This window comes from Miscanthus floridulus, chromosome 2 (genome assembly GCF_019320115.1).
Source record: "Miscanthus floridulus cultivar M001 chromosome 2, ASM1932011v1, whole genome shotgun sequence".
In the NCBI taxonomy this organism is placed as follows: Eukaryota; Viridiplantae; Streptophyta; class Magnoliopsida; order Poales; family Poaceae; genus Miscanthus; species Miscanthus floridulus.
Genome location: NC_089581.1, coordinates 14392769 through 14407947, shown reverse-complemented (window position 1 = coordinate 14407947; position 15179 = coordinate 14392769). Strand labels below are relative to the sequence as shown.

The window sequence follows — 15179 nt, the reverse complement described above, 5'->3', positions numbered from 1 at the left end:
TAACTAGATTGAGAAAAGAACCCGTGCAAGAATCAAATGGATGGCCTCGACTCTCGACCGAAGTCAGAGGCCGTCCGTGTTCCGCCAGACCTGCCTGCCATTACCAAACCAAAAGGAATCGCGGTACTAGCATGCAAGGAGATGCAAATCGTAGTACTGTATGTCATTTGATTTTGACGGGAGAGACGTCTTTATTACCAAGTTGAGTGCATAGTTAAATCCTGGCCATTTCAGCAGAGCATACTTAGCCGCCTGTTCGCTTGCTCGTAAACGATCGTAAATTTCCAGCCAGGAATAGTGTTTTTCTCTCACACCAAACCAGCCAGCAGTAAATAATCCACGATCGTTTACGGCCTCCCGAACAGGCTGTAGGTCTTTAGGGTCCATACTCCGTAGCCCATAGTTGTTTGCCATTGCCTAACTAGGCGGCAAACTCCAAATTCGATGGTTCCTCAATCTTGCGGAAATGCAATGCATACGGACGCTGGAAGAGGCCGCAAAATCCAAATACCAACAGACTTTCAGAGGCAATCAGCCTGTTCGGGAGGCCGTATCGTATCGTGGATTATTTACTGCTGGCTGGTTTGGTGTGAGAGAAAAACATTGTTCCCGACTGGAAATTTACGATCATTTATGAGCAAGCGAACAGGCTGAATGATGGCCTCATTTCCTAATGTTGATTAGCCTACTCTACGGCCTCACTTCAAGTGACGCTGGATATATAGACGAACACCAGTTCAGAGTCCAACTCTACGATATTGTAGTACCAGTAGTATATTACTTTGCCGCATCAGTCCATATTGCAAGATGCTTCTGCAGGCTGAGCTGTTAGCCTCATGACAGTCTAACAAGGGCCCACTAATCAGTTAGAGGAAAATGTATTGTGCAGACTCTAATATGTTTCTTACGACAGACAGGAACAACAAAAAATGAGGTCCTGAATAGGCCTGCAATCATAATCTGTTCATACTTATTAGGCCCCGTTCACTTGGCTGAAAAAACAAGTCGAAACACTGTTCCGGTTAATTTATTGTGAAAGAAAAATATTATTCTGGCTAAAAAAAATAAGTTGAAAAGTACGGATAATAAAACAAACGAACAGGGCCTTAGTCATCATTTGTTTGGACACGAACGGCTTTGGCTGGCTGCGACGAACAAGACACGAAGTACATCACGATCCAGACAGATGATATGAGAAATTTTATGCTATGAATCATGAGGTAACAACAAATAACTAAATTAAAGGACAGTTGGTAGGCGTCCATTTCGGCACGCCTACGTAACTTGGCTGCTCGTGAAGGGGTTCTTGTAGAATGAGAGCGAGGCCGAGGCTGCTCGGATTAAATACACGAACGTTGACATCACAATCAAAATAACAAGACTATGGAATCGTCTGCCTGTGTTCAGGTCGCACAAGGTGGCCTACCTTCATTTGATTTTTTGAATGCAAACTTGTCTCCTTTTGTGCATGTATGGCCCAACAGATCACGGGTTCCGCGTTCCGTTTTTTGCCTACTTGGCTTGGAATTTGGCAAACGGATAAATAACAGCTGCTGCTAGTCTCTTTCCTCCAAAAAAAAACATAAGCAAAAGTTAAGCCTTTTTTTACTGAAAGTGACAGAACAGAAAAAAAAGATGTACTCTACAGTCCTGTTCACAGATTCAAATTTCACTGCATAATTTGAGCTTATTACCGAAACAGGACAAGATCTAAAGGTTAGGCTATCACGCCTCACAACTATTGAGCTCATTTCACCACCACTCTAGTTCAACTTGATTTACTAACTTTTCAGTTTCAGCTAGACAAACTGAAGAATTAGTTAATTAAGTTGTAAATTGGATTCATGAATAAATCCATGGCCATTCTTAGAAAAAGGGTTTACAGTAGAAGAAAAGGCACAGATTTTGAGAAGAAATGCAGCTTAAAAGATAATGAATCACGCATCCCGCAGCAATATCTTAAAGCAGAGCTTAACAGTAAGCCCACCGCTTGCCTTTGTGAAAGAACCCTAAACGACAAGAGAAACACTCATGGCAAACTCCAATTGGGCTTTGCTTGTGGTTCAGGATCTCTAGAAGGCCCTAATAGACAAACGATGGGCCAAGCATGGGCCTGCCAAATTCCGGTTCGTACAAAGCAGCCACACTCAGACTACAGACGTGAACCCCATGTTTAAGATCCTACACCGCACTTCCATTTTCTTCGGAACATGGTCTCAAATTTTGTAAGGAAGGCTTTGACTAAACGATTGGATGCTCCATATCAGCTAAAGTTATTGGTGTCCACTAATCAGCTGGTCAAACAAAGATACATTAGCAGAGAAATGGAGAGCCACTTACGTGATCTACAGCTGCAGCTGTCCGATAGGAAAACCAGACATAGTGGACCAAGTGCCCCCCCCTCTACTTCAGCACCTACAAGGAAAATCAGGATGCCAAATACTCTTTATTAGACTAAAAATTGTTGAATATTTGGTCAATTTACGACTTATATTAATCCATAGAAACGACTTAACCAATAGTAACAATACCACTAACCATACTGTAACACCACCACTACTGCAGGTAGTATTTAACGGAGCAGCAACCAAGTACGCTATCAACGCTAACAGAAAAGCATATGAACAATAGCGCACAGTGGGATTAGGTTTACACCCTAGGGTGGGACTGCCGGTACCCGTGGACAGTGAACCACCATCTTCTCCATCGGTGGCATTGGTGCGGGCACTAGTCCTCCTCGTGTCCACCATGTTGCAGAGGAGGTCGCGCCGGGAAGCTTCAGCAGGTGCGGTGTCGGAGCAGTAGCACGGACTCTCCCGTCAGGAAGCAGAAGCAGGTGCGGTGTTAGAGCAGTAGCACGGACTCTCCCATCAGGAAGCAGAAGCACCCGAACAGGAATCTGCAGAAGCGGAGACGGGGCAGCAGTCGCGCCGGGAAGCCGGCGCTCCCCAAAAACTTGATTCCCCGCCTACCCGTGCAGGTACGCTTGACGGGGGAAGTTCCGGAGGCCTGCTACCGAAGCTCCCTGTGCGCGTAGGGGAACTCCGGTCGGAGATGCAGACGAACAGCTCAACGCTCAGATGTTGCGGAGAGGAGGAAGAGGAAGAGTCGGGGTGTGTACCCGTCGGACAGGGGCGCCACCCCCTTATAGCCGCGCCGTTCCCATCTGTCCGTTAGGCCCTGTCGGGGGAATAAACCTGGACAGGGTGGTTGGGCGTTGGGAGTTGGCTGCGGCGGCTAGGGTTTGGGTTGGGCCAAGCGACAAAACCAGGCCAAGCCAGGCCATGGCCCACGCCCCACGCCCCACGGCCCGGCCCGGCGCGTCGCGCGCGCGGGCGGCCTGGCGCGGCGCGGCGCGGCTCGGCTCGGCGGCGGCGGCGCACGCGTGTGGCCTCCCGGTTCTCCCTCTCAACTTGTCTATGTGAGAGTCCTAAGACTCACTATTTAAGTTGAGAATCTTTTTAGTGAATTTCCCATGTGGTACTAATCACTTTTCCACTTAACAATAATTGTGGCCCTTTAAAGTTTATTTGATTAATTAGAATAAATAATGGGCCTGGCCCAAATTAATCTAACAATCCCCACCAAACTTCAGAAGTCCACAGTTAATGTCTTTAGTTCTGAGCTTGTTTGATATACCAGTGTTTCGATGGAGACTGTTAAGTTGAACATCCATCTAGAAAAGGAGTTTACACTCATTTACAACTGACCAATGGACTATGCCTTGAATTGACAGTTTTGTGCAAAGTGAGGCTCACTCAATTTCTTTACTGATACTAGGCTGCCTGTAGCATCCCCTCTGGTTGGAGCATATAAGTCATACTCCTGGCCTGTTCATGAGTATCTAGAGATCACCCAAATCTCATAGATTGTGACTAGCAATCGAACTCACATAGGTGTGTTTCTTTAAGATGCCCTGTAGGCCGACATCTTTACTTCTCATTAAGCCACTCGGATCACATTGAGGTATTTACCAACCTGCCATACAGATAGGAAGAGAAGTGCATTACTCAAGAGATTGACCTTTATTAAAAGGGTCTCTTCCCTCGGTCTACCCATAGCTTGTTTCACCATCCTAATTCACGGGATCTCCGATCACATAGGACAGGTTGCCACTACGATAGAACTTCATGTGGGTCTTAGTCCCATCTCACTCGATGCACTATCTATCACATTACGTGATAGTCCCTTAGTAAATTGATCTACCAGATTTTTAGACGTATGGACATAGTCCAATGCTATTACTCCGGAGTTTCTCAATTTTCTGACAGATTTTAACCGCCGCTTTACATGCCTAGTGGTCTTCATGTTGTCCTTTGAACTGTTTACCTTGATAATTACTGTTTGGTTATCACAGTTCATAGAAATTGCGGGCATAGGTTTGTCAACCACCGGCAAATCCATAAGGAGCTCACGGAGCCATTCAGCCTCAATAGTAGCGGTATCAAGTGCTGCAAGTTCTGCTTCCATTGTTGACCTCGTTAAGATGGTCTGCTTGCAAGACTTCTAGGAAACAGCGCCACCTCCAAGTGTGAATGCATATCCACTTGTGTCCTTTAACTCATCAGCATCAGATATCCAATTTGCATCATAATAGCCCTCGAGTACCTTCGGGTACCCAGTATAGTGAATGCCAAAGCTCGATGTTCCCTTTAGATAGCGCAATACTCTTTCAAGAGCACGCCAGTGATCATCTCCTGGATTTGAAACAAACCAGCTTAATTTGCTCACAACAAATGAGATGTCAGGCCTCGTTGCACTAGCCAAGTACATTAGCGAGCTGATGATTTGGGAGTATGTCAACTGATCCCTCATTATTCTTCGGTTCTTTCTCAGGATCACGCTTGGATCATAGGGAGTGGACACTGGCTTGCAGTCACTATAACCAAAGCGACTCAGTACCTTTTCCACATAGTGAGTTTGTACAAGTGTTACCCCACCATTTTCTTCCCTTAGTAGTTTGATGTTTAGTATCACATCAGCCACTCCCAAATCCTTCATGTCAAAGCTCTTTGACAGAAAGTCCTTGACTTCCTCAATCACATTGAGGCTTGTCCCAAAGATCAGTATGTCATCCACATACAAGCATAGGATTACTCCTTCTCCCCCACCATAGCGGTAGTACACACATTTGTCGGCTTCATTCGCAACGAAGCCAGCAGATGTCATAGTTTTATCAAACTTTTCATGCCATTGCTTAGGTGCTTGTTTTAGGCCATACAAAGACTTCAATAATTTACACACCTTTCCTTCTTGACCTTCTATTATGAAACCATCAGGCTGATCCATGTAGATCTCCTCATCTAACTCTCCATTTAGGAAAGCCGTCTTAACATCCATCTGATGAACGAAAAGACCATGAGACGCAGCCAGGGCAAGTAGTACTCGGATTGTGGTCAATCGGGCCACTGGTGAATAAGTATCAAAGAAGTCCTCGCCTTCTTTCTGGGTATAACCCTTAGCCACAAGCCTTGCCTTGTACTTTTCAATCGTACCATCAGGCCTAAGCTTTTTTTTGAACACCCATTTACATCCTACAGGCTTGCACCTATAAGGACGATCAACAATCTCCCAAGTTCCATTGGTCATAATTGAATCCATCTCACTTCGCACTGCTTCCTTCCAGTAGTCAGCATCGGGAGAGGAAAATGCCTCAGCAATGGTGCTTAGAGTGTCATCCACGAGGTATATAGTGAAATCATCACCAAAAGACTTTACAGTCCTCTGTCTCTTACTCTTTCGAGTAGCTCCACTATTATCCTCCTCAGGATTCTCAACACATGTTTGTTCAAGATGTTCTGTTGGCGCCACGGGGGAATTAACAGGTTTTTGACTAGATGTGCTAGGTACATTTCCTCTCATAGGAAATTCATTCTCAAAGAATGTAGCATCTCTGGACTCAATCACTGCACCAACACGCATGTCAGGTACTCCAGAGCTTACAACTAGGAATCTATAGCCGACGCTATGTAAAGCGTAACCGAGGAACACACAATCTACAGTTTTTGGTCCAAGTTTGCGTTTTTTGACGATTGGCACATTCACCTTGGCCAAGCATCCCCAAGTGCGCAGGTATGAGAGAGTCAACCTTTTCTTTTCCCATTCCTCGAATGGTGTTACTTCTTTATTCTTTGTAGGAACTCTATTCAGGACATGACATGCCGTCAATATAGCCTCACCCCACCATTCGTTGGAAAGTCCCGCAGTGTCTAACATGGCGTTAACCAAATTAGTTAGAGTGCGATTCTTTCGTTCGGCAATCCCATTGGATTGGGGGGAGTATGGAGGCGTCCTCTCATGAATAATTCCATGTTCCTCGCATAATGAATCAAACTCATGTGAAAAGTATTCTCCCCCACGATCAGACCTCAACCGTTTGATTTTTCTTTCCAATTGGTTCTCTACTTCAGCTTTATAGATTTTAAAATAATGCATTGCTTCATCCTTTGTTTTTAGCAAGTACACATAGAAAAATCTAGTGCTATCATCAATAAGAGTCATGAAATATTTCTTTCCTCCTTTGGTTAACACACCATTCATCTCGCACAGATCAGAATGAATGAGATCTAGCGGTGCCAAATTTCTTGCCTCTTTCACAACCTTGTGAGGCTTGCGAGGTTGCTTCGCTTGAACACAAGCATGGCACTTAGACCCTTTGACCAGATCGATTTTAGGGATTAATTTTAAACTAGCTAAACGCGTCATACAACCAACATTGATGTGACAGAGTCAGGAATGCCAAACATTAGACTCATCATCATTTCTCACATGGTTCACAATTTTATCACAAGAATCCATCAAAGAGAAGCGGAACAAGCCTCCGCTTTCATAGCCTTTTCCAACAAAGGTTCCATACTTGGATACAACACATTTATTGGACTCAAACACAAGTCTAAAGCCGTCTCTACACAATAGAGACCCACAAACGAGATTCTTCTTGATGGAGGGGACATGCTGCACGTTCTTTAGCTGCACGATCTTTCCCGAAGTAAACTTCAGATTGATCGTACCAACACCAAGTACAGCAGCATGCGTACCGTTTCCCATCAGCAAGGAGCAACCTCTTTGTTCCTGATAAGAAGAAAACAAAGAAACATCTGAACATACATGAATGTTAGCACCTGTGTCAACCCACCACTCAGGCGAGAGACAAACTGAAAAAACTGTAGGTAGATGATTACCGTACCCAGATCCTCCAGATTCGCTAACAACCATGTTTGCAGTCTTCTTCTGCTTGTCCTTGCGGTCAGGGCACTCTTTTGCCCAATGGTCAGATGCACCGCAAACAAAGCAAAGACCCTTTTCTTTTTTCCTTGCCCTTCTTCTTAAAAGTTGCGGCTTTAGGCTTGACTGCAGGCTTGTTTTTCTTCTTCCTCTGTGTGGCATGAAAGTTCTTCTTTTGCACTAGATTGGCGCTAGAACCTTCCTCATGTGCTTTCTTGCCATGAGTGTCCTTTGCCCTAGCATTCTCCTCCACACCAAGAGTAGCAATGAGATCAGTCACACTGAACACTTGCCTCCTGTGCTTCAGAGTAGTGGCAAAGCTCGACCAAGTAGGTGGCAGCTTAGCGATGATACCGCCGGCCACAAACTTGTCAGGCAACTCACACTCATTGTTCTGGAGTTCCTTTGCCAGCATATGTATCTCATGAGCCTGCTCTACTACAGATCGGTCATCGACCATCTTGTAGTCATAGAACTTCTCCATGATGTACAGCTCAGTGCTAGCATCGGCAACACCGAACTTGGCCTCAAGTGCATCCCACATGTCCTTGCCAGTGTCCATATCCATGTACACTTGTACCATGCTTTCAGCTAATATGCTGATGAGAGCCCCCTTGAACAAGTTATCTGCCTCATTGAACTTGATCTCCTCCTCGTGAGAGAAAGGAGGTTCAATGCGCTTTCCCTTGATCACGTGCTCACAACGCATACTAGTGAACCACAGCTTGGAACGGACACGCCACACTTTATAGTTGGATCCATCATCTTTCAATGGTGGTGGTTTTAGTGACGCAGCAAAACTAGCAGCCGAAAAAGACCTATCAAGTTTTTAGATTGTTGAATATTTAGTCAATTTACGACTTATATTAATCCATAGAAACGACTTAACCAATAGTAATAGTACCACTAACCATACTGTAATACCACCACTACTGCAGGTAGTATTTAACGGAGCAGCAACCAAGTATGCTATCAACGCTAACAGAAAAGCATATGAACAATAGCGCACAATGGGATTAGGTTTATACCCTAGGGTGGGACTGCCGGTACCCACGGACAGTGAACCACCATCTTCTCCGTCGGTAGCATTGGTGAGGGCACCAGTCCTCCTCGTGTCCACCATGTTGCAGAGGAGGTCGCGCCGGGAAGCTTCAGCAGGTGCGGTGTCGGAGCAGTAGCACGGACTCTCCCGTCAGGAAGCAGAAGCAGGTGCGGTGTCGGAGCAGTAGCACGGACTCTCCCGTCAGGAAGCAGAAGCAGGTGCGGTGTCGGAGCAATAGCACGGACTCTCCCGTCAGGAAGCAGAAGCACCCGAACAGGAATCTACAGAAGCGGAGACGGGGCAGCAGTCGCGCCGGGAAGCCGGCGCTCCCCAAAAACTTGATTCCCCGCCTGCTACCGAAGCTCCCTGTGCGCGCAGGGGAACTCCGGTCGGAGATGCAGACGAACAGCTCAACGCTCAGATGTTGTGGAGAGGAGGAAGAGGAAGAGTCGGGGTGTGTACCGCCGTTCCCATCTGTCCGTTAGGCCATGTCGGGGGAATGAACCTGGACAGGGTGGTTGGGCGTTGGGAGTTGGCTGCGGCGGGCCAAGCGACAAAACCAGGCCACGCCCACGCCCGCGTCGCGCGGGCGGCGTGGCTCGGCAGCGGCGGCGGCGCGCACGTGTGGCCTCCCGGTTCTCCCTCTCAACTTGTCTATGTGAGAGTCCTAAGACTCACTATTTAAGTTGAGAACCTTTTTAGTGAATTTCCCATGTGGTACTAATCACTTTTCCACTTAACAATAATTGTGGGCCTTTGAAGTTTATTTGATTAATTAGAATAAATAATGAGCCTGGCCCAAATTAATCTAACAAAAATAACAATATGATCTTGTACAGGCAGATGGGCAATAACTTGGATTGCACGTTTTGCTGGAACAAGACATGTCTGCATGATAAGAAAATGAAAGCTGGTAGTATTATTCAAGGCGTTGCACAGGATGACAGGAAGCTTAAGTATGTGATTCCTGGACAGACAGACTACACAAGGTTCTGAGATCAAACCAAATCCATGGAAGGGAAAAGATATACAAACATGATAACCGAGATAGTTATGTTGATTACAGCAATAAATGGGGCACTGGAATCTAAGATAACAATGGTCATCCCTCATAACCGTGTTTGATAAACTAACCTCCTTTTCAAACTGTCAGTTTGGGTTACAATTACTTAAGCCATTAGCTGGGTAAACAGCAAAGAACCAACTGGTAATTAGATTGATTAGTTCCTCCATTAATATCATACAACAAACCATCGCAAGAAAAGAGCTCTCAGATTCCAAATCTCAACCAACTGGAATATGTTATGAACGACGTATAGGAATATGAAGTAAAGAATCAAGCCACAGAGGAGACACACGATTTAACGTGGAAAACCCCTCCGATGTGAAGGGGAAAAACCACGGGCACCAGCCAGCAACAATCTCACTATCTCAAGAGTTTTGGGTTACACGCCTATGACGACTTATAAGAGAATCAAGTCTCCACGAAACCCTAGCAAGGGTGTATATACCTTACCGTCAGAAGCCCGGCCTATATCCTGGAGTGAATTTGGAACAACTCCAACAGAATAAACCAACATGATACAGCTATTCTTTTTTTATGAAAATGATGAGTGCAACACCTAGATAGCCATGCTTAAATTATTCCAGCCTGACTATTGTACTCCAGCTATTGGCCTGCAAGCTCCCTTCATTCGACGTCCACATGTCAGCAGTACAGGAGCTCGGAAAAGAATATTTGACGATAATGGCCAGTTAATAATTAGACATGATATTTAAGTTGCAACCTGATCTCATCTGGACGTGCACTCAACCAATACCTTATATCTCTGTAATCAATCCATTCCCTCCAAAAGCGAACCACAGCCATCATCCATCCCTGCACCCTTTCCCTCTCTTCTTCAAACCCTGAGACCACTTTCCTCCCCATGAGAAACCACCAATAAGTTTTGCTACATACTGGTGCTTCTGATGCCAACATCAACAAAGATGGCCAGAAGCATGCTTGAGTGGACAAGAGTACCAATGTTTATCATCCTCTCCATCCTTGGTATCACTAGACACTAGTGTAACCAGCACCAATGCAATTGCATCACAAAAGAGCCCGTTTGTACCTCAAGACAACTACCTCATTAGCTGCGGGGCATCTGGTTCTGTGCAGCTTGATGATGGCAGGACATTCCGCTCTGATCCAGAGTCGGTATCTTTTCTACCCCAATGGACATCAAGATCACAGCTAACAATTCTCCAACTGCTGCTTCACCATTATCCCCACTGTACCTGTCTGCAAGAGTTTTCTCTGATGTTTCAACTTATAGCTTCTTTGTCTCACAGCCTGGCCGCCATTGGATCCGTCTCTACTTCTTACCTATCCCTGACAAAAAATACAACCTCACCTCAGCAACATTCTCTGTGTTCGCTGACAATATGGTTCTTCTCCATGACTTCTCCTTCATAGCCAGTCCCCCTAACCCCATCCTTAAGGAGTATATTGTTGTAACACAGGGAGACACCTCGAAAATCATTTTCACCCCAAAGGACTCAATAGCATTCATCAATGCTATTGAAATTGTCTCAGCACCACCCACCCTAATTCCAAATACCAACAATGGCCTGCCTCCTCAAGAACAATTTGACATCTCCAACAATGCATTGCAGGTAGTGTACCGGCTAAATATGGGGGGGTGCACTTGTGACAGCCTTCAACAACACACTGGGCAGGACCTGGTTACCAGATGCTTTTTGAAGCTTGAGGCAGCAGCACAGGCGGCTTGGGTTCCTCCTAGAACCATCAAGTACCCTGATGACAAGGCAGTCACACCACTCATTGCTCCAGCAAACATATACTCAACGGCACAGCAGACAGCATCGTCAAATACCTCGCAAGCAAGATTCAACATAACTTGGGAAATGGAAGCAGAGCCAGGATTCAAGTACCTCATCCGCCTACATTTCTGTGATATTATAAGCAAGGCACTCAATAGCCTCTACTTCAATGTCTACATAAATGGCATGATGGGTGTATCCAACCTTGACCTCTCAAGCTTGACAGTGGGCCTTGCAGTAGCCTACTACCAGGACTTTACCGTGGATTCATCCAGCATCATCAACTCCACTCTTCTAGTGCAGGTTGGCCCAAGCACAACCGATTCCAGCAATACTGATGCCATCCTTAATGGCCTTGAAGTCATGAAAATAAGCAACCAAGCAAACAGCTTAGATGGCCAATTTTCACCAAAAACAAGCTCACAACTTGGTAAGAGGATACTAACTGGCATAGGTCTTTCTGTGGCAGTGATTGCAGCTGCATTGGCCATAGTGATGTGCTGCAGGCGAAACCGAAGGCCAGAGTGGCAGAAGACAGACAGCTTCCATTCGTGGTTCCTTCGGCTCAACTCCAACCAGTCCAGCTTCATGAGCAGCTGCAGCAGGCTCTCCAGAAATCGCTTTGGCTCCACAAGGACCAAAAGTGGTTTTTCTAGCCTGTTTGCATCTAGTGCTTATGGACTGGGCCGCTATTTCACCTTCGCTGAAATTCAGAAAGCCACAAAAAACTTTGAAGAAAAGGATGTCATTGGTGTCGGTGGCTTTGGGAAGGTTTATCTTGGTGTTCTTGAGGATGGTACAAAACTAGCTATCAAGAGAGGCAATCCATCTTCTGATCAAGGTATGAACGAATTCCTGACTGAAATCCAAATGTTGTCAAAGCTTCGTCACCGCCACCTGGTTTCACTCATTGGTTGCTGTGATGAGAATAATGAGATGATCCTGGTTTATGAGTTCATGTCAAACGGTCCACTCAGGGATCATCTATATGGTGGTACAAACCTGAAGCCTCTATCTTGGAAGCAACGCTTAGAAATTAGCATTGGGGCAGCAAAAGGCCTGCATTATCTTCATACAGGTGCAGCTCAGGGTATAATTCACCGCGATGTCAAGACTACCAACATTCTCCTTGATGAAAATTTTGTGGCCAAGGTTGCTGATTTTGGCCTATCAAAAGCTGCTCCATCCCTTGAGCAAACCCATGTCAGCACCGCTGTCAAAGGAAGTTTTGGCTACCTTGATCCAGAGTACTTCAGACGTCAACAACTAACAGAGAAATCAGATGTATACTCGTTCGGGGTGGTACTCTTTGAGGTACTGTGTGCAAGGCCAGCCATCAATCCAGCACTTCCAAGAGACCAGGTGAACCTCGCAGAATGGGCCCTTACATGGTACCACAAGGGAGAGCTCAACAAAATAATTGATCCTCACATTGCAGGTCAAATCAGGCCTGATTCACTTGAGATGTTTGCTGAGGCTGCTGAAAAATGTCTTGCTGACTATGGAGTCGACCGTCCATCAATGGGAGATGTTTTGTGGAAACTTGAATTTGCCTTGCAACTTCAAGAAAAGGGTGATGTTGTTGATGGAATCAGCAATGGGATACCAATGAAGCACTTCAACGACTCCCCACTCAATCAAACAAGCAAATCAAGCAATAACTCAATTTCTTAGGGAATGGAAGTGTATGATGACATGGAGAAATCTAGCAGTGCAGGGCCACCTGTTCAAGGAAGATAACAATATGACCACATCACCAAGATTTGCAACTGTAGTAATCCAGTATAACAGTATTACATTTTTGTTGTCCAGTCAAGGAAAACGATAGGGGCTCCAGATATAAAGATGTACATTATTTTGTTTCTACTTTGAAGATCTAGTTATTCTTTGGTTGAGGCTATATTCTATGAACTAGAGAGCATTCTCAAACTATTTGTAAACTAAACTGTAGCGTCAAATTCTTAATTTTAATTATTTGATTCTTGGAGGTAAATTAATTGCTTGCTCTACTGAACTTAATTCTAGTTCCAAATATTTGAAGTGTAGAAACTAGAAAGTGATAGCAAGTAATAGTGAAATACAATTGTTAGGATAATTGTGAAACAGGTACTATGGAATTGTATATATGTTATACTGTTATACGAATATGCACCCCTAGAGTTCACGTTGTGCTACAGTAACGTGGGTACTGTTTGTGCGAGGGAGAGGGCAGGGACGGCTGGCTCCCAAGGGAAGCCAGCAACTTAATTGTTGCTTTCTGCTTAATTTCAATCATCCCCGATTACAAGTATTTATCCTTCCCTATAGATGCTATAATTAAGGAATTATATCTATCCCTAAGAAAATACCAAATAAGCGATAAATCGGGCCTCTAAGCCCTCTAAGCCCCGATCGGCCCCCTAGCCACTATTGGGCCTACGCCTGGCATAGGGGATGCCGGTCATAACATCTCTCCCCACCTGCGCAAACAACTCATCCTCGAGTTGGAAGTCGGGGAAGTGCTTGCGGAACTCGTCAAGAGTCCTCTGGTGATATGGCCACGTCCCCGTATTCGGCGGGCACGGCGTCCTCCTCAATGTAGTCCCCGGACTCCAGGTAGAAGAGCCGCTGACACACATGTCCAGGGACGTAGGGCTCGTCGCAGTTGTAGCATAGTCCTTGGCGACGACGTTCCAGCTGCTCCGCCGGTGTAAGGCGGCGAAACGGGGGCGCCGCGGAGGCCGCATTGGCCGCAGCGGGGGCCTGCCCCGCCTGGGCCGCCCCGGGTGTGCGCGCCGGAGGAGGCTGACCCTGACGCGGAGCCGGCACTGGCTACATGGCAGCCGCACGACGCTCGAACGCCCGGGCGTAGTACATGGCCGTCTGGAGGTCCGGGGGGTCGCGCATCTCCACGTCCACCCGGATATGATCCGGAAGGCCACCAACGAAGAGCTCGGCCCGCTGACGCGCGGAGACGTCCCGGGCGTGACATGCCACCGCCTGGAAGCGATCGGCAAACTCCTGCACAGTGGAAACAAACGGCAGCCGGCCCAGCTCAACCAGCCGACTCCCGTGGATCGGAGGGCCGAAGCGCAGACGACACAGCTCCTTGAAGTGCTCCCACGGTGTCATGCCCTTGTCCTGCTCGAGGGCATAGTACCAAGTCTGGGCCGCCCCCCAAAGATGATAGGAGGCGAGTCAGGTACGGTCGGAGGCGAGCGTGCGCTGACCCCGAAAGAATTGCTCACACTGGTTGAGCCAATTCAGGGGATCAACAGAGCCGTTGTATGTGGCGAACTCCAACTTGTAAAACTTGGGCGGCGGCGGGTTCTGTGCGGCGACCGAGGGCGCCGCGCCCGTGCTGTCCAGCGAGGGTGATGCGGCGGAGAGCATCGCCATCAGGCTGCCACCGTGGAACAGGGGGCGTCCACCCCGCCGTAGAGGACGCCTGGAGCCGGGGCGCCGCCAGGCGCCATGACAGCCCCGGTGGTCGGGAGTGGTGGTAGGTGCGGCTGGGGACTGGGCGCCGTGTAGATGGGTTTCGACGAACCGGCGATCCAAGCCGGAAGCAGTGATGGAGATGGCGGGAACTTGATCTGCTGGATGGGAACGCCCTAGGACGGTGGCGGTGCGGCTGGGAACGAGGTCGTCGCAGTCCCGTCGTAGGGCATCCCATACTGGTACAAGATGGCCGGCACCGTGGTCGCAGCTGAGGGCGGCGACGGTGGGGGTAGCTGCTGTTGGTGTGGCGGCGGAGGTGGTGGCAGCTGGGGCTACAGCTGGGGCGCATAGGGCCCGACGAGGAAGGCCCTGATGCCCGCCACGGCCTGCCCTAATTCTAGGACTGCGGCCGTCATCTGCTCTGGGGTGAGGACGAGGGCGGACGGCGCCAGGGCAGAGGGTGCAAGCGCCCCTGAGGACGCCAGCGCGCCCAATGCCGACGCGCCCACTGTGTGGGGCAGCAGAGCCGACGAAGACGCTGGTGGCGGCGGGTGGGTGTGCGGCGGCGGCGGGTGGGAAGAACTCTGTAGAGGGCTGGACATGATCGAACCAAAGATCTCTGATACTAGATTGATAGGACTTGATACCCTACCAGTGTTGCTGCACA

General features: G+C 47.5%; 1 protein-coding gene and 1 pseudogene across 1 annotated transcript; one reads left to right on the top strand and one right to left on the bottom strand.

The window, feature by feature from the left end:
• The first annotated feature begins 10176 nt into the window (after positions 1-10176).
• Positions 10177-12766, top strand: LOC136536125 (probable receptor-like protein kinase At5g61350; annotated as a pseudogene).
• A 1137-nt stretch (positions 12767-13903) lies between these two features.
• On the bottom strand, positions 13904-14470 carry LOC136536124 (uncharacterized). Its single transcript, XM_066528522.1, has 2 exons — positions 14348-14470; positions 13904-14236 (listed from the first exon to the last, which is right to left on the bottom strand). Exons 1-2 carry the CDS (start codon positions 14468-14470, stop codon positions 13904-13906), a joined length of 456 nt encoding a protein of 151 aa, XP_066384619.1.
• Between the last annotated feature and the right edge of the window lie 709 nt (positions 14471-15179).

Coding starts and splice junctions, on each gene's coding strand:
- LOC136536124 (XM_066528522.1), bottom strand. CDS start 14,470: ATGGCGATGCTCTCCGCCGCATCACCCTCGCTGGACAGCACGGGCGCG. Junction 14,237..14,347: donor TCGCCACATACAACGGCTCT/GTTGATCCCCTG, acceptor GGGGCGGCCCAG/ACTTGGTACTATGCCCTCGA.